A 23,781-nucleotide genomic window follows, 5' to 3' on the forward strand; every position below is an offset into this window, starting at 1 on the left:
TTTTCCGCTGTTCGGAAAATTCCACCAGATGGCGACTGGTTGCTTATTGCAAATGGACAAAACATCACCAAACGGACATGGCCGTTTCTACTAAACGAAAAAGATTTCGAAGACTCGGTGAGTACGGGTTTGGCCAAATGGGCTTTTAGCCCAGAAACAAGATGGTGTCAAGGACTCAACGCTTTCTGAGTTAAGGCCCATTTTCTGGGATTAAAGGTCAAAAACGGTAATACAGCGCTAATTTGACCACTTCACGTCAAAGTACATAAACCTACGGTGTAAGGAGAAAAAGAACCAGCCATTTATCTATCATACTTTAAGAGAAATAATTCAATGTCCTTTTGGTAATGGTTAAAGAAATGTGTTTATATTTTTCCCAAAAAGTTATAAATCCAGTTGTGGCGTGTTTAGACAAATCCGTTAAGGTGGGTTTCGGAGCTCTACGTGATTTCTGTGATTTTCTGAACTCACAGTCAATGGGGAGTAACACAGTGTGAGGCTTACAGACACACAGAGCCTGCAATAGTTACCTGCGTTCAAACTATCAAAGAACCGTCAGACCTAGAGCTCTGAAACTTTACATACATGTTCTAGAGCTTAAGTCAATAGTGCACGGTGAGTTATGTGGCTCTAGAAGGTTCTCAGGCTGAGAAACAGTCAATTTGCAATGACTTCAATTCATTTTGAACATCGCAAAAATGACGACATTTAGAAAAGTCCCAGAATCACAAGACTAGGTGCGTTGAAACCGCCTCGGCCCGTAGAGACGGACCCTAAAGTTTCTGTCCGATAGATCTTTCAGGGACCCCGTAGCAACACCCGGAAAAAGTGAATTTTCAGCACTAATTAAGGTCGCAGCTCGGGCTCCTATCGAGCCAAAACTCTAGATTTGGGGTCGCCTCAGCTAGGCCTACACATGTCAGAATTGGACGCACAGCTAGAACATTACTACGTGTTTTAAGTTTTTATTATGGTTTAAACGGAAGGCGCTGTGAATTTTGGGCCTACTCTGAAATATGTGATAGTTGGCTTCTAAACGTGTTGGACAAAGTGGGTTTGGTGTCAGTATGTATCAGTTTGGTGTCAGAATGCTATCTTATTGACTGATGGATGCTGACTTGATGGCTGACTTTTGTCCGTTTGTAATAAGTTTCAACAGTGATGAACCATCACCAAATGGACAGGCTGAAATCAACACCAACGAGTGATGGAGAGGAACCACTATCACTGCCCGGCCATCCCAAGTTCAACGGGCCAGTCAATTGGGCATTTCTGCAATATGTTAGACCATATCCAATTTGTGATGGTAAATGCCCCTTGTAAGACATTGCAAATGGACAGCCGTGCACCTGGTAATCTGAACGGGTTACCAGGAGCAAATGTTTAAAATGGTCTTTAATGCCTTTAGGGGGTGCAAGGGGTCCATGGCCGAGTAGGGAGCATCCCCCAACCGTGCCCATCCAATAAGACGATGCAAATGGACAGTTTACATTTGTCCATTTCCAATGTATTTAATGAGGGATTTTCCATCACCCAATGGACTGGCTGAAATCAACATCAATGAGAAATTCTTACTTTCTATGACTTCATATGATCAAACATGACAAATAGACCTTCTAGGTTGATTCAGGGCTTAACATAGTGATATATATAATTTGGTCAGTATAAATGCCATTTGATGGTTCACTGACTTTTGGGTTCGGAAGCCGACTTCCTATGATCATATATGGCAAATGGACATAACATCCTGATTTGGTACTTTCAAAACATATGTATGGCATTTGGACATTTCTTATGCCATTTGGCCATGGTTCACTGACTTTTGGGTTCGGAAGCCGACTTCCTATAATCATATATTGCAAATGGACAAAACATAGGCCTTATGGACAAACTCAATAAAATAAAACAAATGTATGTTCATACGGTTATTACATATGTATAATTGACAAAATTTCACCCTTGGGTCTTGACTTTGTGACCATTTGCCATATGAAAATCTACGGTGGAGCACACTCGCCATCTTTGGGATTTTTGGTGTATGACACATGGCATTTGCCATGTTCCGCTTGCCAAATGGTGTTGATGAACTGCTGTGGTCTTTGCGATTGTGTATATGGTTCGCCCAATGCCAATAAGTTGCCATTAATTTTTGTCCATTTCATTTTTGTCCATTTTGTCCTATGACTATGACTCACACTGTCCCTTTTTCTCCTGGCCTTCTCGGCTCTCCCCTCCTGCTCCATGGCTGAATGACTCATTACTAGCTTACATTTCTGGAGGGAAACTAAACTCTCGGAGGACCCATCATCCTTTCAGTCTCTCCTCTCTACGTTCTCTTCTTTTGTATCCGCTGCTAAAGCCACTTTCTATCACAATAAATTACAAGCTTCTGCCTCTAACCCTAGGAAAATCTTTTCCACCTTCTCCTGACCTAATTCTCCACCCCTCCCCTGCCTCTCTGCAGATCACTTTGTCAACCACTTTGAAAAGGAGATTGATGACATCCGCTTCTCATTCACTCAGCCTGTTGAGTTCCCTGGTCCCACTCATACAGAACTACCCTACGCCTGGACATCTTTCTCCCCTCTCCCTTCAGATGAAATCCTGCGACTAGTGTGGTCCGGCCGCCCGGCAACCTGCCCACTCAACCCCATCCCCTCCTCCCTTCTCCAGACCATCTCTGGAGACCTTCTCCCATTCCTCACTTCCCTCATCAACTCATCCCTGACCACTGACTGCGTCCCATCTGACTTCAAAATGGCCAGTGTTGCTCCCCTCCTCAAGAAATCAATACTCTACCCCTCTGATGTCAAAAACTACAGACCGGTATCCTTTCTTACTTTGTTTCCAAAACACTTGACCAACTTACTCACTATCTCTCTCAGAACAATCTTCTTGACCCTAACCAGTCAGACTTCAAGACGGGTCACTCAACCTAGACTGCTCTTCTTTGTGTCATGGAGGCTCTCCGCACTCCAAAAGTTGACTCTGTCTCCTCTATTCTCATCCTCCTAGATTTATCCGCTGCCTTCGACACCGAGAACCATTAGATTGTATGGTAATTTATATGACTAATGGGTCAAAGGTCAAATCAGTGGTCATGGTTTATATGCATAAAAAATTACTTACCTAATCAGATAATCAGATAATACATCCGTGCATTATCACTTGTCTACCTACAACATATTTGGCTGGACAGCAAATAAACTTTAAAGCAATTTTTCTCAGTTTCACTGCTTGCGTAGTTACTCTTCTTTATCTTTGTATGGCAGAGCGGGTAACTGCAGTCAAAACATGGTGGAACAAAGCCAAAGTCCAGTAACTTAATTTACTGTTGTTTGCCTTGGTTTTTACTTGGATTTTGTATTTACTGCAAATTTCATGATCCATTTTCTCTGAAATGGAACAATTGAACCACAAAGCTTGATTGATTAACTACATTTTTAGCTAAAGACAGGAAAACATTTCCCACACCATTATACCACTGTCACCAGCCTGTACTGTTGACACCAGTCAGGATGGGGACATGGACTTATGCTGCTTACACCAAATCCTGACTCTGCCATCAGCATGACGCTATCAGGAACCGTTCCAAGATGCCATTCTACACACCGCTGTTGTACTGCGTCGTTATTTGCCTCTTGTGGCCCACCTGTTAGCTTGCACGATTCTTGCCATTCTCCTTCGACCTCTCTCATCAACAAGCTGTTTTCGCCCACAGGACTGGCGCTGACTGGATGGTTTTGTTTGTCGCACCATTCTCGGTAAACCCTAGACACTTTTGTGCGTGAAAAGCCCAGTGGGCCGGCCATTTCTGAGATACTGGAACCGGCGCGCCTGGCACCGATGATCATACTACTCTCAAAGTCGCTTAGGTCACTCGTTTTGCCCATTCTAACGTTCAATCGAACAATAACTGAATGCCTCGATGCCTGTCTGCCTGCTTTATATAGCAAGCCACGACCACGACTCACTATTTGTAGGAGTGAATCATTTTTGTGAACAAGGGGTGGTGAACCTAATAAACTTGCCACTGAGTGTATTTGAGAGACAACAAGTGCTTGTGTGCAAATGCATTTTTGTTTTCAATAAACATTTGGAGACAAAATATAGTTTACATGTTGTCAACAATCCATGCCTACCCCATAATGTCTGTCCCATAGTTGTTCACGCATTGGTTTCGTTGCTTAACAACCAACCTGTCTATTAAATCCCCTATCTGAAGACAGTAGGGGTCTTAAACGTGTAGATTATCAAGGTGGTTTGGAGTACAATGTTCAACCTAGTATCCAGAAACTGAGCGTCCGTTGAATTTTATTGGTCTTCCAGCAGGACAACGACTTCAAACACATCAAAAAGCACCCGGAAATGGTTCAAGAAGACATGCTGGACTGTTCTGGAATGGCCAGTGATGAGTTCAGATCTCAATCTCATTGAAAACCTACGGCGAGACATTAAACAGCAGTTGGTCAAAGGCACTCCTCAAAGGCACTCTTCAACAAAGGTGCAGCAAGCTCATTGATGGCTACAAGAAGCATTTGTAGCCATCAGCCAAAAGCTGGGCAACGAAGTTCTAGCTCTGGGGTGCCAATAATTTTGTCAATGCCATTTGTTTTACTTTCTAAATTAAAATGGTAAACTTAGAAGAAATAGGGAAATATTTAAGAAAAGTGCAAGGGTGCCAATATATTTGGCCGCAACTATATATCGTCAATTTGCTTTGTTTCATTTACCTTCTCAATCAATAGTGTAAGCACTTAAGCGAGAGAAAGAAAGAGAAAGAGAGAGTGTGTGTTTAATTTATTAGGATCCCCAATAGTACTGCTCATGCAGCAGCTACTCTTCCTGGGATACACATAAAATGTACAAATACATGACCAACTACAGAAAAGTTCTAGACAAGAACAACATAAGATATTACATTAAATAAAAAATAAATTAAGAGTTATCTTTTGGAAAGACTCCAAGAATCAACAACAACACTATTTACAGACCATTCGATAGCCAATATATATTGTAGGTATTGGTTGACGCTCAATATTATATTCAAATCTCCCTACCCTCATATCTAAGCCAATATGACACCAATCTCAATTAAAATTTGTAAATCAACTTGAAAGGAAGTACAAAACACACTCCCAACCTCTTGTCATGAGCCATCCCACCGTTACCGAGAACCACATACCAGATGTTTTTAACAGAGTCGTAAGCAATTGATTTTTAAGAGTATTTCTTGCGCCGACCTACTCAAATTCTAGATGTTGGATTAAAAAGAGACTATAGCATCCATAAAGCGACCATTCGATTGACAAAATGCTGGATTGACTAAGTTTGTAGGTGCAACAGTTTTCATAAAATGTGTAATTTATCACTCTCACATGCTCATTTCTGTCCATTAAGAACCAATTATGTGCTACCGTTTTGTAGTATTTTTGACAATGCTTATATCTTTTTTAGCCGAAACTCAGAGTTCTAACACCGGGTTGGTTGCTCGGCAACAACACATCTGCTTGCACAATGCTCCCATTCCTCTTCATTGGCTGTGCGAAGTTGCTGGCTATTGGTGGAAACTGGAACACGCTGTCGTACACGTTGATCCAGAGCATCCCAAACAGGCTCAATGTGTGACATGTCTGGTAAGTAGGCAGACCATGGAAGAACTGGGACATTTTCAGCTTCCAGGAATTCTGTACAGATCCTTGCGAGGTGATGGCGGCGGATGAATGGCATGACAATAAGCTTCAGGATCTCGTCACGGTATCTCTGTGCATTCCAATTGCCAATTTGCCAAAATGCAATTAAGTGTTCATTGTCCGTAGCTTATGCCTGCCCATACCATAACCCCACTGCCACAATGGGGCACTCTGTTCACAACTTTGACATCTGCCCAGTACAGTTGAAACCAGGATTCATCTGTGAAGAGCACACTTCTTCTGCGTGCCAGTGGCCATCGAATGTGAGCATTTGCCCACTGAAGTCGGTTACGATGCCGAACTGCAGTCAGGTCAAGACCCTGGTGAGGACGACAAGCACGCAGATGAACTTCACTGAGACGGTTTCTGACAGTTTGTGCAGACCCACAGTTTCATCCTGTCACGGACCAAATGCAAACACCAGCTGGTTGACAGAGGGATAATGGGTCATTTCTATGCGCTTGTTGATGTCCTTCTCCCACTGGAACGTCCAACTCCTCCATTGTGTGATGTCAGAGTAGACCACCGTTGTCCCAAACTTGTACTTCAAACTATGGATAGGCAGGTTGCTTAGGATTCAAACCTTCTTTCTACATTGTAGAATAATAGTGAAGACAGCAAAACTATGAAATAACACATATGGAATTACGTAGTAACCAAAAATGTTTTAAACAATTCAAAACATATTTTATATTTGAGATTCTTCAAAACCTTTGCTTGATGACAGCTTTGCACACTCTTGGCATTCTCTCAACCAGCTTGATGAGGTAGTCACCTGGAATGCATTTCAATTAACAGGTGTGCCTTCTTAAAAGTTAATTTCGGGAATTTCTTTCCGTCTTGATGCGTTTGAGCCAATCAGTTGTGTTGTGACAATATAGGGGGGTATACAGAAGATAGCACTATTTGGTAAAATACCAAGTCCATATTATGGCAAGAACAGCTCAAACAAGCAAAGAGAAATGACAGTCCATCATTACTTAAAGACAAGACGGTCAGTCAATATGGAAAATGTCAAGAACTTTGAAAGTTTCTTCAAGTGCAGTTGCAAAAACCATCAAGTGCTATGATGAAACTGGCGCTCATGAGGACCTCCACAGGAATGGAAGACCCAGAGTTACCTCTGCTGCAGAGGATAAGTTCATTCGAGTTACCAGCCTCAGAAATTGCAGCCCAAATAAATGCTTCACAAAGTTCAAGTAACAGACACATCTCAACATCAACTGTTCAGAGGAGACTGTGTGAATCAGGCCTTCATAGTCGAATTGCTGCAAAGAAACCACTACTAAAGGACACCAATAAGAAGAAGAGACTTACTTGGGTCCAGAAACATGAGCAATGGACATTAGACCGGTGGAAATTTGTCCTTTGGTCTGGAGTCATAGTTGGAGATTTTTGGTTACAACCGCCATGTCTTTGTGAGATGCGCTGTGAGTGAACGGATGATCTCCTCATTTGTATTTCCCACCATAAAGCATGGAGGAGGAGGTATTATGGTGTGGGGGTGCTTTGCTGGTGACACTGAGCACAGGAACGCTGTGTGCTGTAAAACCTTGGTAGAGCATGGGTGGAATAGGCAATGTGGTGTCTTTTGGGTTCAGACCAATTCTCACTTAAAACTTAGTTTATTTTTAAAATATATATATTTATATTCTTATATACATACATTGCAGCTAAATTAGATCTTTGGAAAGAGTAGAGGCGCTGTGATACAATATGTTTTTTTAATCTGTTTTTTGAAGCTAAACTTGCTTTTTGCCTGAGTAACCTCTAGTGGCAGAGCATTCCACGATGACATGGCTCTATACATAAATGAGCAACGCATTAAATTAGATTTGGATTTGGGTACCGTGTAGAAACCTATAGTGGCGTGTCTAGTGGGGTATGTACAGTGCCTTCAGAAACTATCACAACCCTTGACGTTTACAAGGTGGGCAAAAAAAATTATATATTTTTTGCCAACGATCGACACAAAATACTCTACAATGTCAAAGCGGAATAAAAATTCGAACATAAAAAAAAAGAATACATAATACAGAATACATAAATATTCAACCCAGGAACTCAGGAACATTCAATAATGTCTTGGTAAGCAACTCCAGTGTACACTAAGTGCACAAAACATTAGGAACACCTTCCTAATATTGAGCTTCACGCCCTTTTCCCTCAGAACAGCATCAATTCATCGGGGCAAGGACTCTACAAGGTGTCGAAAGCGTTCCACAGGGATGCTGGCCCATGTTGACTCCAGTGCTTCCCACAGTTTTGTAAAGTTTGCTGGATGTCCTTTGGCTTATGGACCATTCTTGAAACACATGAGAAACTGTTGAGTGTGAAAAACCCAGCAGGTGCCTGGCACGTACTACCACACCCCGTTCAAAGGCACTTAACCGTTTCACTCATTTTTTTAATGTACTGTACGTGATGACAGAATGCACTCACTGTTCCAAAATATGATTGTTACACAATAGGACAGTTAACCCTCGCTGTCCCCAAACCAAGACACACTGCCTGCTAATTATCTGTAGGCTATGATTCCACTTGTCAATTAAAAATATTGTCTAACAAGTTTTATTTTCTAACAACAGTTTGAAATGTGGTGTAGCTCATTTCACTTTTGCGAACAATTGATGTTTGAATCTTTACTCTTCAACGAGAGCCCAAGCACTTCCCCAGTGTTTCCCCAGATCAAGTATGCAGACATTTGCGCAGTCTTGCATTAACTTTTTCACCATGGCACATTTTCTGGCTGGGGCTCGCATTGCCTTCATTGTTGTTGTCTTTACAAATAATAACTTTGGACATGTGTGTGCTCCTATCAAAGTAATTGTCTTATTTTCTATATATCGTGTTGTCGTTTCAACTGTAGCATACCGTATTGGAGCATAAAGTATTTACTGTTTTATTCACATATTTTCAAGTACTGGTGACAAATCATGCATTCCGATTCGTGCATAGGTTTTGAAGGTTGAACTGATTATGATGAGCTAATGCTAAGCTATTTGCCAGCTATGTGTGGCTCCATGTTTGTTGACATTTTACAATGCATTCTGGGTGTCATGTAAATGTCTGTCAGACCAAAGATGTTATTACAAAATGAGGTGAAGGGATGGCAAACTCATCTTTCCAGTAAACTTCTGAAAGTGAATGAAGGCAGCATCATGTTGTGGGGGTGCTTTGCTGCAGGAGGGACTGGTGCACTTCACAAAATAGATGGCTTCATGAGGGAGGAAAATTATGTGGATATATTGAAGCAACATCTCAAGACATCAGTCAGGAAGTTAACTTCTACTTGGTACTCATCCCGGATCCGGGAGCACCCTCATCAGTAAAAAAGCTGACTAGCATAGCCTAGCATAGCGCCACAAGTAAATACTAGCATCTAAATATCATGAAATCACAAGTCCAAGACACCAGATGAAAGATACACATCTTGTGAATCCAGCCATCATTTCCGATTTTTAAAATGTTTTACAGGGAAAACACAATATGTATTTCTATTAGCTAACCACGATAGCAAAAGACCCAACCGCATATTTTCACAATTTTTTTACTGCATAGGTAGCTATCACAAATTCGACCAAATAAAGATATAAATAGTCACTAACCAAGAAACAACTTCATCAGATGACAGTCTTATAACAGATTTATTGTATAGCATATGTTTTGTTCGAAAAATGTGCATATTTCAGGTATAAATCATAGTTTTACATTGCAGCCACCATCACAACTCTCACCAAAGCAGTTAGAATAACTACAGAAACCAACGTGAAATACCTAAATACTCATCATAAAACATTTATGAAAAATACACGGTGTACAGCAAATGAAAGACAAACATCTTGTGAATCCAGCCAATATTTCAGATCTTTTAAGTGTTTTACAGCGAAAACACAATATAGCATTATATTAGCTTACTACAATAGCCTACCACACAACCACATTCATTCAAGACACGTTAGCGATAGCGAATAAACCAGCAAAAGATATTAATTTTTTCACTAACCTTCTCAAACTTCATCAGATGACAGTCCTATAACATCATATTACACAATACATATATGGTTTGTTCGAAAATGTGCATATTTAGCGGTACAATTCGTGGTTGAACAATGTGAATAGTAGTCAAAATACAAACAAATTGTCCGGAGAAATCTTGGAGAGGCACCTAATCGAATCAAATAACTAATCATAAGCTTTACTAAAAAATACAGGTTGGACAGCAAATGAAAGATACACTAGTTCTTAATGCAACCGCTGTGTTAGATTTTTTTAAATAACGTTAGTACGACATACAGCTTACGTTATAGCGAGAGAGCGCCCAAAATAATGGCGGAATATAAGTCTAAACATTTTCGACAGAAATACGAATTAACATCATAAATGGTTCCTACTATTTGATGAGCTTCCATCAGAATCTTGTACAAGTTGTCCTTTGTCCAGAATAATCGTTGTTCGGTTGTAGAATGTCGTCTTCATCTGTCGAATTAGCTAACAAAGCTGGCCATGCGCCACAGAATTGTCCAACTCACAATAACGCATAACAAAGAAAATACCGAAAATCGCAATATACTGATATAAACTGATATAAGTCGGTTTAATATAACTAGTTGATGATGTTTTTAACACATATATCAAATAAAATCAGAGCCGGATATATCTAACGCCTATAACGAAAGCTTTTCAGAACGCAATCCTGAGCTCCCTCTCGCGTCAAGCTGAATGGTGAAAAGACTGGACCCACCGTTCCAAGAGGTCTTGTTCGGCCTCACATAGAGCTATACACCCCATTCCAACTCTCACTGCCTACTGACATCTAGTGGAAGGCGTATGCAGTGCATGTAGACCCATAGATTCCATGCAAATTGATAGGCTGACCCTGGAACAGAGCCCCCGATTTCAGATTTCTCACTTCCTGACAGGAAGTTTGCTGCAAAATGAGTTCTGTTTTACTCACGGATATAATTCAAACGGTTTTAGAAACTAGAGAGTGTTTTCTATCCAATAGTAATAATAATATGCATATTGTACGAGCAAGAATTGAGTATGAGGCAGTTTAATTTGGGAACGATTTTTTACAAAGTGAGAACAGCGCCCCCCCTATTGAGAAAAGGTTTTAAAGCTTGGTCGCAAATGGGTCTTCCAAATGGACAGTGACCCCAAGCATACTTCCAAAGTTGTGGCAGAATGGCTTAAGGACAAGAAATTCAAGGTATTGGAGTGGCCATCACAAAACCTCAATCCCTGTCACGTTCCTGACCTGTTTTCCTTTGTCTTGTATTTATTTTAGTTGGTCAGGGCGTGAGTTGGGTGGGTTTGTCTATGGTTGATTTTCTATGTTGGGATTTTTGTGTTCGGCCTGGTATGATTCTCAATCAGAGGCAGCTGTCAATCGTTGTCCCTGATTGAGAATCATACTTAGGCAGCCTGGGTTTCACGTGTGTTTTGTGGGTGTTTGTTTCCGTGTTAGTATTCGTGCCACACGGGACTGTTTTCGGTTGTATTCATTTTGTTATTTTGTTTCCGTGTTTGTGTTTTTCACTACACGGTACTGTATAGGTTTCTGCACTTCGTTTATTTGTTTTGTAATTCAGTGTTCAGTTTTGTTATATTAAATCATTATGAACACTAACCACTCCGCGTATTGGTCCGATCCGTCTCGCCTCTCCTCGTCCGAGGAGGAGGACGAATATGAAAGCCGTTACAGAAACACCCACCAAAAAAGGATCAAGCAGAGTGGGAACAGACAGCGACAGCAGCAACAGAAGACACAGGACTCGTGGACCTGGGAAGAGATCCTGGACGGCAAAGGACCCTGGGTTCAGCCAGGGGAATATCGCCGTCCCAAGGCGGAGTTGGAGGCAGCGAAGGCAGAGAGGCGCTGGTATGAGGAGGCAGCGCGGCGACGCGGTTGGGAGCCCGAGAGTCAGACCCAAAAATTTCTTGGGGGGGGGGGGGGGGGCACACGCGGGGTGTGGCAAAGCCGGGTAGGATACCTGAGTCAACTCCCCGTGCTTACCGTGGAGTGAGAGGGCGTCGTACTGGTCAGACACCGTGTTATGCGGTAAAGCGCACGGTGTCCCCAGTACACGTGCTTAGTCCAGTGCGGGCTATTCCACCTCGCCGCACTGGTAGGGCTAGGTTGGGCATCGAGCCGGGTGTCATGAAGCCGGCCCAACGCATCTGGCCTCCAGTGCGTCTCCTCGGGCCGGCGTACATGGCACCAGCCTTACAAATGGTGTCCCCGGTTCGCCAGCATAGCTCAGTGCGGGCTATTCCACCTCGCCGCACTGGCAGGGCTACGGGGATCATTCAACCTGGTAAGGTTGGGCAGGCTCGGTGCTCAAGAGCGCGTGTCCTCCTTCACGGTCCGGTATACCCGGTGCCACCTCCACGTACCAGTCCTCCGGTGGCAGCCCCCCGCACCAGGCTGTCTCTCCGTCTTCTCTCCCCAGTTGCTCCCACCTGTCCAGCGCTGTCAGAGCATTCCTCTTCTCCAGCGCAGCCAGAGTCTCTCATCTGCCCAGCACTGTCTGAGTTGCCTGCCTGCACAGCACCGTCAGAGCTGTCCGTCTGTCCCGAGCCGTCAGAGCTGCCCGTCTGTCCCGAGCCGTCAGAGCTGCCCGTCTGTCCCGAGCCGTCAGAGCTGCCCGTCTGTCCCGAGCCGTCAGAGCTGCCCGTCTGTCCCGAGCCGTCAGAGCCGCCCGTCTGTCCCGAGCCGTCAGAGCCGTCCGCCAGACAGGAGCAGCCAGAGCCTTCCGCCAGACAGGAGCAGCCAGAGCCTTCCGCCAGACAGGAGCAGTCAGAGCCTTCCGCCAGACAGGAGCAGTCAGAGCCTTCCGCCAGCCAGGAGCAGACAGAGCCGTCAGCCAGCCAGGACCAGACAGAGCCGTCAGCCAGCCAGGACCAGCCAGAGCCGTCCAGCCAGGACCAGCCAGAGCCGTCCAGCCAGGATCCGCCAGAGCCGTCCAGCCAGGATCCGCAAGAGCCGCCCAGCCAGGATCAGCCAGAGCCGTCCAGCCAGGACCAGCCAGAGCCGTCCAGCCAGGACCAGCCAGAGCCGTCCAGCCAGGACCCGCCAGAGCCAGCCAGCCAGGATCCGCCAGAGCCAGCCAGCCAGGATCCGCCACTCAGTCCGGAGCTGCCCCTCAGTCCGGAGCTGCCCCTCAGTCCGGTGCTGCCCCTCAGTCCGGTGTTGCCCCTCAGTCCGGAGCTGCCCCTTAGTCCGGTGCTGCGTACATGGAGGGTGGTTGTTAGGAGGAGGCCACGGGGGCGAGTAAGGAGGCGGACAAAGACATTGTTAAGGTGGGGTCCACGTCCCGCGCCAGAGCCGCCACCGTTGACAGACGCCCACCCAGACCCTCCCCTAGAATTTATGGTGGTGCGCCCGGAGTTCGCACCTTAAGGGGGGGGGGGGTTTTGTCACGTTCCTGACCTGTTTTCCTTTGTCTTGTATTTATTTTAGTTGGTCAGGGCGTGAGTTGGGTGGGTTTGTCTATTGGTGATTTTCTATGTTGGGATTTTTGTGTTCGGCCTGGTATGATTCTCAATCAGAGGCAGCTGTCAATCGTTGTCCCTGATTGAGAATCATACTTAGGCAGCCTGGGTTTCACGTGTGTTTTGTGGGTGTTTGTTTCCATGTTAGTATTCGTGCCACACGGGATTGTTTTCGGTTGTATTCATTTTGTTATTTTGTTTCCGTGTTTGTGTTTTTCACCACACGGTACTGTATAGGTTTCTGCACTTCGTTTATTTGTTTTGTAATTCAGTGTTCAGTTTTGTTATATTAAATCATTATGAACACTAACCACTCCGCGTATTGGTCCGATCCGTCTCGCCTCTCCTCGTCCGAGGAGGAGGACGAATATGAAAGCCGTTACAATCCCATAGAACTGAAAAAGCGTGTGCAAGCAAGGAAGCCTACAAACCTGACTCAGTTACACCAGCTTTGTCAGGAGGCATGGGCCAAAATTCACCCAACTTATTGTGGGAAGCTTGTGGAAGGCTACCCAACACGTTAAACAATTTTAAGGCAATGCTACCAAATACTAATTGAGTGTATGTAAACTTCTGACCCACTGGGAATGTGATGAAAGCTGAAATAAATAATTTTCTCTACTATTATTCTGACATTTCACATTCTTTTGAAATAAAGTGGTGATCCTAACTGACCTAAAACAGGGAATTTTTACTAGGATTAAATGTCAGGAATTGTGAAAAACTGCGAGGCTACATACAGACAACGGTTAGTCAGGCTGATTGAGGTAGTATGTACATGTAGATTTGGTTAAAGTGACAATGCATATATGATGAACAGAGAGTAGCAGTAGCGTAAAAGAGGGGGTTGGCGGGTGGTGGGTGGCGGGTGGCGGGACACAATGCAGATAGCCAGTTTAGCCAATGGGGGGGAGCACTGGTTGGTCGGCCCAATTGAGGTAGTATGTACATGAATGTATAGTTAAAGTGACTATGCATATATGATAAACAGAGACTAGCAGCAGCGTAAAAAGAGGGGTTTGGGGGGGCACACAATGCAAATAGTCCGGGTAGCCATTTGATTACCTGTACCTGAGTCTTATGACTTGGGGGTAAAAACTGTTGAAAAACCTTTTGTCCTAGACTAGGCACTCTGGTACCGCTTGCCATGCGGTAGTAGAGAGAACAGTCTATGACTGGGGTGGCTGGGGTCTTTTTAGGGCCTTCCTCTGGCACCACCTGGTGTAAAGGTCCTGGATGGCAGGCAGCTTAGCCCCAGTAATGTACTGGGCCGTACGCACTACCCTCTGTAGTGCCTTGCGGTCAGAGGCCGAGCAATTGCTGTACCAGGCAGTGATGCAACCAGTCAGGATGCTCTCGATGTTGCAGCTGTAGAACCTTTTGAGGATCTCAGGACCCATGCCAAATCTTTTTCGTTTCCCAAAGGGGGAATAGGCTTTGTCCTGCCCTGTTCACGACTGTCTTGGTGTGTTTGAACCATTCTAGTTTGTTGTTGATGTGGACACCAAGGAACATGAAGCTCTCAACCTGCTCCACTACAGCCCCGTTGATGAGAATGGGGGCATGCTCTGTCCTCCTTTTCCTGTAGTCCACAATCATCTCCTTAGTCTTGGTTATGTTGAGGGAGCGGTTGTTATTCTGGCACCACCCGGCCAGGTCTCTGACCTCCTCCCTATTGGCTGTCTCGTCGTTGTCGGTGATCAGGCCTACCACTGTTGTGTCGTCTGCAAACTTGATGATGTTGGAGTCGTGCCTGGCCATGTAGTCGTGGTTGAACAGGGAGTACAGGAGGGGGCTGAGCACGCACCCCTGGGGAGCTCCAGTGTTGAGGATCAGCATGGCAGATGTGTTGCTACCTACCCTCACCACCTGGGGCGGCCTGTCAGGAAGTCCAGGATACAGTTGCAGAGGGAGGTGTTTAGTCCCAGGATCCTTAGCTTAATGATTCGCTTTGAGGGTACTATGGTGTTGAACGCTGTAGTCAATGAATAGCATTCTCACATAAGTGTTCCTTTTGTCCAGGTGGGAAAGGGCAGTGTGGAGTGCAATAGAGATTGCATCATCTGTGGATCTGTTTGGACGGTATGAAATTGGAGTGGGTCTAGGGTTTCTGGGATAATGGTGTTGATGTGAGCCAGTTTTGCGACTGCACTTAAAGAAACTTTCAAAGTTCTTGAAAATGTCCATGTTGACTGACCTTCATGTCTTAAAGTAATGATGGACTGTCATTTCTATTTGCTAATCTGAGCTGTTCTTGCCATAATATGGACTTGGTATTTTACCGAATAGGGCTATCTTCTGTATACCCCCCTACCTTGTCACAACACAACTGATTGGCTCAAATGAATTAAGAAGGAAAGAAATTCCACAAATTAACTTTTAACAAGTCACACCTGTTATTTGAAATGCATTCCAAGTGACTACCTCATGAAGCTGGTTGAGAGAATGTCTAGAGCGTATAAAGCTTCCATCAAGGCAAAGGGTGGCTATTTGAAGAATATAAAATATAAAATATACTTTGATTTGTTTCACACTTTTTTGGTTACTGCATGATTCCATATGTGTTATTTCATAGTTTTGATGTCTTCATTATTATGCTACAATGTGGAAAATAGTAAAAATAAAGAAAAACCCTTGAATGAGTAGGACTTCTAAAACTTTTGACCGGTAGTTTACATGGAGTTATTAAAGTGGCTATGCATAGATGACAACAACAGAGAGTAGCAGTGGTGTAAAAGAGGGGGGGGGGGGGGGGGGGGAAATGCAAATAGACCGGGTAGCCATTTGATTAGATGTTCAGGAGTCTTACAGCTTGAGGGTAGAAGCTGTTTAGAGGCCTCTTGGACCTAGACTTGGCACTCCGGTACCACTTGCTGTGCGTTAGATTAAATGGATTAAATGTCAGGAATTGTGAAAAACTGAGTTTGAATGTTTTTGGCTAAGGTGTATGTAAACTTCCGACTTCAACTGTATCATACAAATTTGAGTGTCCCGGACTTACATTTACTATTTTACATCAAGTCTATGAGACCAGGCTGGTGTGTGTGCTTAGTGGGGTTGAACTATGTATGTGTATGTTCGTGTATGTTCGTGTGTGTGTGTGTGTGTGTGTGTGTGTGTGTGTGTGTGTGTGTGTGTGTGTGTGTGTGTGTGTGTGTGTGTGTGTGTGTGTGTGTGTGTGTGTGTGTGTGTGTGTGTGTGTGTGTGTGTGTGTGTGTGTGTGTGTGTGTGTGTGTGTGTGTGTGAAATTAGCTCCAGTGACACAGTGGTCATAAGGCTGTTAGAAGATTAGACCATGGTAACATCAGATAACATAGTAGAAGTTTAATGATTCATCTCACTATGTTGTTATGCTGACATACAGAATGTGGGCTAGGCTTGCTGGCCCCAGTGTGTCAGACAGAAACAATGATATCTAACTTCAACTTCAGCAGCAGTATGTCAGACTTGTATAAATTACTTCATATTTCCTAAAATACAATCCATTCCCCACACAAATGTGTAACTATTTTGTCCCTGTGTGTTATCATTTAAATCCATCACAGATTAAGAACAGTTAGAGCCTCTTTAGTGTGTAGCAGTGGTGATGGCGAGGTTAAAATGTCACTTATGACTTCATTTTCCACATAACGACTTCTCATAGTGTATACACAAAACTAAACAGCCTATACAAATTACATGGCCGTACAACCCAAACATGACAGCCAACATGACTAATAATACTGAATAACTGGGTGAGTTCAAAGGTCAAAATCAGAGTTTATTATACAACCTTTGATCGAATTGTGTGTCAGGACAGGTGTGTGTATCACCCAGACTATAATCTCAGCTGTGAAACACACAGGGAGAACACTTCACTGAGACATCATGTTCAGGTAAGAACCTCTTCCTGTACTTTCAGGGGAAAACCACTGGCATATAGTACATGTTACATCAGAACACAGTGAATCAGTTGTCGGTTAATCAGGTTAATAATCATCATCAATAGTCAGTTGATCATCATGTCTCTCTTCCTCTCAGAATTTCTGTGTTGATCTGCATCTCTCTACTGGTTTATGGCAACTCAGCCAAGCCATACAAGTCCTGGGTACGTACCGTAGACTGCATAAATATAACATTACTTCAATGTATGTACTCGCCTCCCTTCAGTGTACTAGGTACTATTATTCTCCTATGCACCAGTCTTCTGTTCTCTCTCTTGCAGGATAAAGTGGCTGAGTCTGCAGTCCAGGAGACTCTGATGTGAGTCCTCTCTGTTCTGTTATCGTTCGGTTCATATATAATAAAATATGCAGACCTGTGCAGAAAATGTGTATCAGCCTAAAGCCGGGATGCAATCCAATCGCACTTTGTCGACAACGCTCCGTTTACCTTGAATGTGATTTCCACAAACGCGGTAACATTGTCCACAGCATTATACAGATTGAATCCCGGCCTGCGTTTCCCTCCCTCCACCCAGTAATAATGCTTCACTGTTCACTCCCTCTTTAGGTCTGAAAAGGAGAGGGTGATGTTTGATCTGGGGCTGAAGCAGGTGGAGGCTCCTGAAGACATGGACATCCCTAACAATGACATCCACCCTGTCATGGCCACCTGGAAGAACATGAGAGGGGGAGGTGGGAAGAGACAGAAGGTAGAAAAAGAGGTCGTCCAAGGCAGATACTCCACAACCGAGGAGGACATGGACAATCTATACCACCCATCCATGGAGCAGACCCACGAGGCTGACCTGGCCAGAGCCCGATCTCAGCCAGAGGACACCTTCGTTGGGATGGCCATCCAGACAGAGCCCCTAGAGGAGGATAACACAAAGTACTACCAGGAGGCTGGGATAGATCTAGATAACATCTCTCATCTCTTCTCAGGCCAGGAGGATCCACGGCACCCTGAACAGGACTGGGACGAACTCTACCATCCAGAGATGAAGAGGGGAGACGGGCGGTACCAAGTGGACGTGCCTCACCAGGGAGAGCTCTCTGCTGTAGTGGCAGAGGTCAAGGGTCATAGTGAGCCAGAGGAAGACAGGGATGACCTCTACCATGGTGACCTGCCTGTACCTGTTCAGGTGAATGGGAGTGGCCAGGACAGGCAGCAGTCTGCCGATTGGCCCTCTCAGAGGATGTACAGAGAACCAGAGGAGGACCTGGATGACCTCCATCATCATTAATGAAACACCTAAGACCCATGATATCTACCCCCTAACTGACTGCCAACTCTACAGTCAGCTACAGCTCTACTGCATCCAATCAAATACAGTTAAAAGCTGTACATACAGCAATGGGTTAAAGACACATCGGAGTGACTCTATAGAAGTCTATAAACTAACACTGTATGGATCTAACCGTTTATTATATGTTTAATAACCAGTACTGTATAAGTTGATCTTCTAAAACATTAAAGACACCTGTAACCTCTACTGTAATGTGTCTGTCTTACATCTACTTAACAATCATTCACATGGAATACGAATAGAAAAATCACTACATTGTTTATTTACAATCGATACATTGCATATTAGATTTCAGATGGATCTTGACATCAACATTAAAATAATAGATATTTTTAAAGAAAATCTAGATGTTTCTCAGAAACATGCAAACTCAAATTCTTAGGTCATTTGTTAGGTAATGCAAAATTTGGTTGTGCCCCGTCGATAACATTCAACGTGTGTGTCAATCTAGTAGTTCACCCGGGATGACTCCCTTCTTCAGTATCAGGCACCCATAGAGCGCTGTCTCCCTGTTTATAGAGAGAGAGAGAGAGTAAACACACACACAAAGCTGGAGAGATACCTAGTCAGTTGCACATCTGAATGAATTCAACCGAAATGTGTCTTCCACCATTTAACCCAACCCCTCCGAATCAGAGAGGTGCAGGGGGCTGCCTTAATCGTCCTCATCGGCCGCCTGGGAGCAGTTATTGTTGGGGGTTAACTGCCTTGCTCAAGGGCAGAACGGCCGATTTCTCCACCATGCCAGCTCGGGGATTCGAACCAGCGACCTTTCGGTCACTGGCCCAACGCTGTTAACCACTAGGTTACCTGTCGCCCCATTTATCTACACTGATGCATGACGTGCCCACACACACACACACACACACACACACACACACACACACACACACACACACACACACACACACACACACACACACACACACGCACACGCACACGCACACACACACACAGGAAAAACCTGCATCTCACCCAGTTGCTACAACAGCAAAGGCTTTCTTGGCTCGTTCATAGAATGCAAATCTCTCCACCTTCTCTAGAGGAGCCTGGACACAGAACACACAATAACTTCACTCAACATATAAGTATGTGTGTGTGTGTGTGTGTGTGTGTGTGTGTGTGTGTGTGTGTGTGTGTGTGTGTGTGTGTGTGTGTGTGTGTGTGTGTGTGTGTGTGTGTGTGCACGCGTTCACCCCTATCCGCTCACCTGTACGCCAGCATGTGCCAGCTTCTGTCTGAAGATGTCCCATACAGGAGTGGCTACTCCCCTTTCTTTGTCACTGTCCACCAACTCCATCACGGCAGCCTACACACGCACATGCACACGAAACAATTGGTCACTGTCCAGCTAGCTCTCCAGATGTGACATATTGACATTTCCAGTTGCTGGGGACCTACCGGGCTGGGGACGTAGGTATCCAGGGGCAATAGCTTCAAAATGGCCTCCAAAAGCTCAGCAGCCCTTAGACCTGCAAGAAAATCACAGAGACTGACCATATACAATACAATACAACACACTCTTTAATTAGGGCCAGTATCGTGACACTCGTTAGTATCGTGGCAACAATGGCAATGAAACAAAACACAAAGCAGATTTAACTTCTTTAGGAAAACAGCCCTAATGTTGGAAACAAACATAACTATTTGTTGTCATCCAGAGACCCTTCTTTTCCATGCTATAGCAAACAATATTTTACATACATCGTGTTTTAATTTTTGCCAGGGAAAAAAATATAAGTATACTACATACCGGTACTACACAACATGAGTGTTTTTTCTGTTCCCCTGGTTAAGTAAAGGTTAACTATACACCTACCATCAGCTCGGATCTCAATGGGACCGCAGGTGCAGGTGGAGGAGGTAGGGAAGTTTGTATCAGCCAGAACTGTAACGAGACAATGAATTGAAATATATCAATGTATCTCTTTATTGTCCTTGTTTGAGACTTCAATCTGTAACCAGGAGATTGATTTGAGAGATGAGTTGACACATTTTTTTTTTTTTTAAACAGAAGTTGCCAGATTGATTGGATGGAGGGATAAACGAAAACTGTAATGTATTCTATTGACTATTGCATTTCACCTCGCTTAAGTGGTATAAACCTACAGAGGAGTTTAGAAACAAAAGCCAATATTGGAGGTGCATAAAGATGGCGGCCCCCATGCACTTACCACAAATTCCTAGTTTTTATAAGTTCGCCATATTGTACATTGCTCTCCATTACTCTTTTTTGTATGGTCATTAGCAGAGTATACATGATCCCAATTTTAGCTTCAAGACTCCGGCAACTTGAAAAAAACAATACGCTGATGTATTGTTACATTGAACCATATCACGCGCTGTAGTTTAACTCGGTGTGGATAGTGCTAAAACAATGATGTCATATTTGAATTCTGCCATCTTTATGCACATTCGCCATTACAATAGGTTACATGTGGTAAATGTGGATTCCTAGACCTGCACTGACACTTGTGATGGGGAAAATGAAGCTTCCTGAAGCATTTAGGCATTATTGCCAATTGTGTCGAAAATAGGTTAATTACCCAATGCTTTAATCAACACAGTGTTAAGTTTATGAAGATTCCCATTAGCTATTGCACATTCCTGGGGTCCACAAAAAAAACGTACAAATATGACAAAGTACAGAACAGTAATAGACGAGATCGACATAAAATATTACATTAAAGTGGCACCTGCTGGTAAAAAGAATTGAGTGCAGCCAAATTATTATAGTTGCCTTCCCACAATGCAATAATGCAACAATGCAAATTAATTACTTAAAAATCATACAATGTGATTTTCTGGATTTTTGTTTTAGATTCCGTCTCTCACAGTTGAAGTGTACCTATGATAAAAATTACAGACCTCTACATGCTTTGTAAGTAGCAAAACCTGCAAAATCGGCAGTGTATCAAATACTTGTTCTCCCCACTGTATATATATATACAGTGGGGAGAACAAGTATTTGATATATATATATATATATATATATATATATATATATATATATATATATATATATATATATATATATACACACAGTACCAGTCAAAGGTTTGGACACACCTACTCATTCAAGGGTTTTTCTTTATTTATACTATTTTCTACATTGTAGAATAATAGTGAAGACATTACAACTATGAAATAACACATATGGAATCATGTAGTAACCCCCCAAAAAAGTGTTAAACAAATCAAAATATATTTTAAATTTGAGATTCTTCAAAGTAGCCACCCTTTGCCTTGATGACAGCGTAGCACACGTAACCTACCAGGAGCTGGCAAACAGATTCAATAAATAGCCTATAACTTCAGTGTATTTTTGTTGTAGCCTTGTTATCATGCAGCTATTAATGGCCATGTTTAGTTAATTAAATTGGAAGTTATCAAAGCTCTATCGCAATTGCCGTCGATCAGTTGTTAGAATGCAATAGATTGAAGGTAACAGTCAGTCAGATTAGGCTACAGGTAAAACATATATATATATATATATATATATATATATATATAATTAACACTGGCTATTGGGAAACACAAGCACTTCTTACCTTTAAATCGCCAAGCTATTCATGTTGAATAAATTTGTGTGTTATTTTGAACTAAGCAAGCAGCTAACTCGTTCAGTTGACAGCTTTCCTACATTTTGCCTAGGCTACTGTAGACTATCCAAAATAAGATGTAGGCCTATCAGGAGCTAAAGGCTAGGCTACCTGCATATATCTAAGCAAACTATGGCAAAGTTGAATTACAATAATAAACCCAGATTTTAGTCTGTAGCCTATGCCTATTGAAATGACAGGTCAATCTCGCAAATGGGCCATTTATAAATGTTTGCAGTCGTAACATCTGGCACATAATAATGGCAGAATTGCCAGAAAATAGCCTAACATTCGTAAAAAAATTTTTTTTTTATCTAAGTGTTTCTTGCTCAGAGATTTGGAGATCCTCTGTTCAACTTTCATCACTCAAACTCCTGTCGGATTTATCTATAGTGCGCAAAAGAGATGCATTTACAATTATAAAACCGGGTTCGAGCCCTGAATGCTGCTTGGCTAAAAGCTGTGGTATATCAGACCGTATACCATGGGTATAACAAAACAAAAGTTACTGTTCTAATAACGTTGGTAACCAGTTTGAGCAATACGGCACCCTGGGGTTTGTGGTATCTGGCCATTACACCCGGGCTAACGGCTGTATAGAGGCACTCTGCATTGCGTCACGCTTAAGAACAGCCCTAATGGCTGTCGATTTAACTCGTTTGACTGCAATGATTAGGCAATAAGGCACAAAAGGGGTAAGGCATATGACCAACGAGTTAAATCGACATCCATTGACGGAAAATGATCTGGCGAGTTTAACAAGGGCCAATTATCTTTTCTCTTGCAACATATTCAAATGTCTTTAGCACGACATGTCATGGTTCACAATAATTCATATTTTGATGAAAAATAATTTTGCTTCAAACGTCGTTACAAGTTACGTCGAGATTCCTTCTTAATTGTCTCGATAACGTTATGGAAAAAGGGTTTATTGTATACACGTGTCCGCTCCTCTCTTGCTGTGGTCATTGTCTTAGAACTTGTAGCTGTACCTGGCAACCCTGATCGGTACACTGCTTTGTTTGAATTACAGTGCTTAGCGATCTCGACGCATGCCTCGGAGCTCCGGTATCAAACATTAACATCACTACTGACAACAAGATCCATCGAACAGGTGACGTTCACAGACCTTCATTGAACCAGCAAGTTTATGTTCGCTCTTACGAGCGTAGCTAGCTGATTTATTTACCCAGTTCGTCTCCGTGGCCCATCTTGGCCAGGGCATACAGCAACTCTGGCGACAGAATGGACGGTATTCCTTTTAGAATAACCATAGTAGCAGGTTCGATAACACAGGCACTTCACAGAAGGAAAAAGACGACCAGGAAGTAAGTCATGAGATCAGAGTGCTTGTAGGCTATTATATTGGTCTAACACAGGTTGCCGAACTACAGTCAGTGAGGGCACGCCCCTCTTCAGGGGCGGACTGGGGCAAAAATTCAGCCCTGGCATTTCAGCCACAACAACCCACATAACCACGAGCGCGCATCCCCTACTTCTTACACATACAGGCAGTAATGCTACTGAAACATAACCTAGGCAACTATAGGACAGCGTGTCTTTGTCTAAATATCAGACTGTTACCATGGTTACTCCACAGATATCATTCTGGAAGAAGTCGCTGTAAAAAAGATGCAATTGTCTCTACAGGCCAGAATGTTGAATACAATGATATTTACCGGTTGTCTGTGCTGTTGGTCCTTTTGGCTGTAGGAAGTTTGCCAGCTGATTGCATGGGACAACTTTGGTCTGTTCTTCG

At 43.4% G+C, this 23,781-nt stretch overlaps 2 protein-coding genes across 2 annotated transcripts; one reads left to right on the forward strand and one right to left on the reverse strand.

The window, feature by feature from the left end:
• Positions 1-17,007: 17,007 nt before the first annotated feature.
• On the forward strand, positions 17,008-18,599 carry si:ch211-217g15.3 (uncharacterized protein LOC368914 homolog). The gene is made up of 4 exons (XM_038960265.1): positions 17,008-17,065; positions 17,211-17,277; positions 17,395-17,432; positions 17,682-18,599. Exons 1-4 carry the CDS (start codon positions 17,058-17,060, stop codon positions 18,355-18,357), a joined length of 789 nt encoding a protein of 262 aa, XP_038816193.1. The 5' UTR covers positions 17,008-17,057; the 3' UTR covers positions 18,358-18,599.
• A 60-nt stretch (positions 18,600-18,659) lies between these two features.
• Positions 18,660-23,397, reverse strand: fuom (fucose mutarotase). Its single transcript, XM_038960267.1, has 6 exons — positions 23,212-23,397; positions 20,240-20,308; positions 19,822-19,892; positions 19,631-19,729; positions 19,396-19,469; positions 18,660-18,929 (listed from the first exon to the last, which is right to left on the reverse strand). The coding sequence occupies exons 1-6, from the start codon at positions 23,294-23,296 to the stop codon at positions 18,863-18,865; spliced, it is 465 nt and encodes a 154-aa protein (XP_038816195.1). The 5' UTR covers positions 23,297-23,397; the 3' UTR covers positions 18,660-18,862.
• Positions 23,398-23,781: the final 384 nt, after the last annotated feature.

Source organism: Salvelinus namaycush, chromosome 22 (assembly GCF_016432855.1).
Source record: "Salvelinus namaycush isolate Seneca chromosome 22, SaNama_1.0, whole genome shotgun sequence".
Taxonomy (NCBI): Eukaryota; Metazoa; Chordata; class Actinopteri; order Salmoniformes; family Salmonidae; genus Salvelinus; species Salvelinus namaycush.